Source organism: Brassica oleracea, unplaced genomic scaffold (assembly GCF_000695525.1).
Source record: "Brassica oleracea var. oleracea cultivar TO1000 unplaced genomic scaffold, BOL UnpScaffold01835, whole genome shotgun sequence".
Taxonomy (NCBI): domain Eukaryota; kingdom Viridiplantae; phylum Streptophyta; class Magnoliopsida; order Brassicales; family Brassicaceae; genus Brassica; species Brassica oleracea.
In genome coordinates this window covers 1,628-4,416 of record NW_013618366.1, presented here as the reverse complement: position 1 = coordinate 4,416, position 2,789 = coordinate 1,628, and the positions used below count along the sequence as shown (strand labels likewise).

General features: G+C 37.2%; 1 protein-coding gene across 1 annotated transcript; it reads right to left on the bottom strand.

The window, feature by feature from the left end:
- Positions 1–1,052: 1,052 nt before the first annotated feature.
- On the bottom strand, positions 1,053–2,065 carry LOC106321511 (heat stress transcription factor A-4a-like). Its single transcript, XM_013759773.1, has 3 exons — positions 2,017–2,065; positions 1,636–1,889; positions 1,053–1,540 (listed from the first exon to the last, which is right to left on the bottom strand). Exons 1-3 carry the CDS (start codon positions 2,039–2,041, stop codon positions 1,343–1,345), a joined length of 477 nt encoding a protein of 158 aa, XP_013615227.1. The 5' UTR covers positions 2,042–2,065; the 3' UTR covers positions 1,053–1,342.
- Positions 2,066–2,789: the final 724 nt, after the last annotated feature.

The window sequence follows — 2,789 nt, the reverse complement described above, 5'->3', positions numbered from 1 at the left end:
TTTTCTGTGTCTCCACAAAATCTTAGCAACATGAGATTTCTCTAAAGCCTCCATCAATGCTCATCTTTCACCTCTTTTTGGATCACAATGCTCCCAAACATCTCAAATCACTCCATGGCACACTCCAATACCTAATAAGGACAATGAATGCAAAATGCAACCTAGATATGGCTAAATCCTAATCTATATGATGAAAATGCTCATGGATGAATGGATAAAACAATGTAAATATGCAAGATATCAAAAACTCCAGAGTTAAGCGTGCTTGAGCTGGAGTAGTGGAAGGATGGGTGACCTGTCGGGAAGTGATTCGCGATACCGTGTGAGTGAGTCCAAACACGGAGAAAGGTCATGTGGTGATTGCAGGATTTGTAAACAAGACTCTCGGACATTGGAAAAATTAACGGACCGATCGTCGAAACAGGATGAGCCCAATGGCTGAATGAATGGGTATGGGTGGCCCATTAGCCTTGGGTGGTCGGGACGTTACACACATATTTTTGTATGAATGGAGTACCGAGAATGATCTGTCTATTTAGCATAGTAGGAAAGGAAAAAAAAAAGAAATAGTAGAATCTATTACAATAAAGTAACCTTGTCTTTTTCTACAGGCCGCCACGACATCAGAAAAGAGAGATATTTTGGGACACATGTCAATTCACCAAACTAGCGTACGTCTGAATTGATTTATGTTTGGTTTACCTCATGCCTCATATCTTGGACTAAGATATTATTTTAATTTTTGCTTGGGCCTTTGAAAACATTATGAAAAGCCCACTATAATATTAGGTTTTTTTTTCTTTTTATCTAAATAATAATATTAATTAAACTAATAACTTATCTTAAAATTATAGAAAATATGACAAGTAAACAAATTCACTAAAAAATTAAAAAAATGATAAATAACCAAAATTCACCTCTCAAATAATAATATAGATAAACATAGTTGTTAAAAAAGAAAAAAATTATTATCAAAACATATAAGGATATTTCATTAACTTTTAGAAGATTAGTGAATAACCCTCGCTAGTTTGAGAGCAAACTCTTGTTTATTGGTTTCTGTCTCGCCATCTGTCCAGTCATTAACAACTTTAGGTGTATGTTTCCATGAAAGAGTTTATGCTTTCCATATTTATAATCTGTACACACACGTGTTTTACCTACAAAGCTTTGGCCATAGGAAGGAATAACATCATCGCTGCTAATTAAGTGAAACAATGTAGCCATTGCTGCCAAAAGCTGAAGATATATTGGTGTAAGGCAAGAGCTCTCCTTTATGAGCTAATGTCTCCTTTGTCACCAGATAAGTGAACTCTTTATCGCTCCTGAGCCACCAAATAGCTCACCTTCTGCAATATATATCAATGCATTTCTCGATGCTCCCAAGGCATTCAACAAACCGAAAGAGTTTTGCAAGCTTAATCGGAGCACCCCTTTCCTTGAACTGCCTCTCAATCTCCACCGTAAGCTCAGGTTTGCCTCTCACAAAGTAATCGTGTGCGTATTCGCAGTGCTCAGACACCTCAACCTTACGAAAACGCTACAACACAAGGAACAATGGGAAATAAAGATCCAAACCAAAAACATTAAGAAGTTAACCAGAAGGCCTCAACAAAACAAAAGTAAGTTACTTACATAGATGTTTTTAAGGCGACCAAAGAAAGTTGGAGACGTGCTAAGCCCAAACTTGGGAAGAACATCGCTGCAAAACTTGTCCTGATCCCAAAAGATGAAACTCGAACCGTCTTGGCTCCACGACACGATAGAATCCGTCGACGGATCATCCACCATACGCGCGTCCGCAAAATAACGGCGGACACATCCTTTGTGAAAAGCTTCTAAGGCTGGATAACGGTAGTACTCTTTAACCCTCCCAGCCACTGGAAGCCCTAGGAAAAAAAAATTCAAAATCGCACAAAGAAATTATATGATATTCATCCAAAACTAAAAGTCCAAATAACAGAAAGAGAGAAACGTTTGAAGCAGTGTACACATCGTAAAGATCTGAGATCTCACCTTGTGATGATGATGAGGAGTCCATGACGTTGATGATGATCTTCTTGCGTTAACCTATCGATCAGTCTATCACCCATGACCCACCACATGTGAAGGTTCATTTATCTTGGGATTTTACTGTTGGGCTACGATGCCATGGGCCGGATCAAATCAACTTTTGTTCCTCGGTTAAGGTTAACCACTAGAGAATTTTTAACTCTTTGCTCGGTTCAGTGCAAATTTTACTCGGTCCGGTTCGGTTTTAGTGTTGGGGATGATCACCCTCTTGTTTAGTGTTGTCTGGCCGGTTCAGGTATTTTTCTCAATTCTATCCTTACGTTTTTGAGCATTTCGGTTTACTTTTCAGATTCAAGTTCTCTAGTATTAATGATTTTGAATTGAGTCAGAGATTGATACTCGCCCTCTCGTGCGTGTTTATGTTTTCCATTTTCTTGTTCCTATTTCTGAATAAGTTTGATTTCTAGATGGCAAGTTGTGATACACGATCAGTTATAAAAAACAATGTTGTGTCCTTTGAAAATATATACGAAAAGTAGTAACATACTAGTACTTTTTAATCAAGTCCTAGCTAAGTTTAATGATGGTATTTATTCTTTGGTTCCTCTGTTTTATTTATAAAATTGTTCATGAGTTGTTAAAATAACTCAACTTAAGCATTTTTCAATTAGAGTGTGATTTTTTTTCTAGCTTGCTCTCTTTAGAACGAATCTGCAATAGCTTTTCCTTTTGTTGGTCTATCTTTTGAGATTTGATTATTCGTAGTGTTTGTTGAT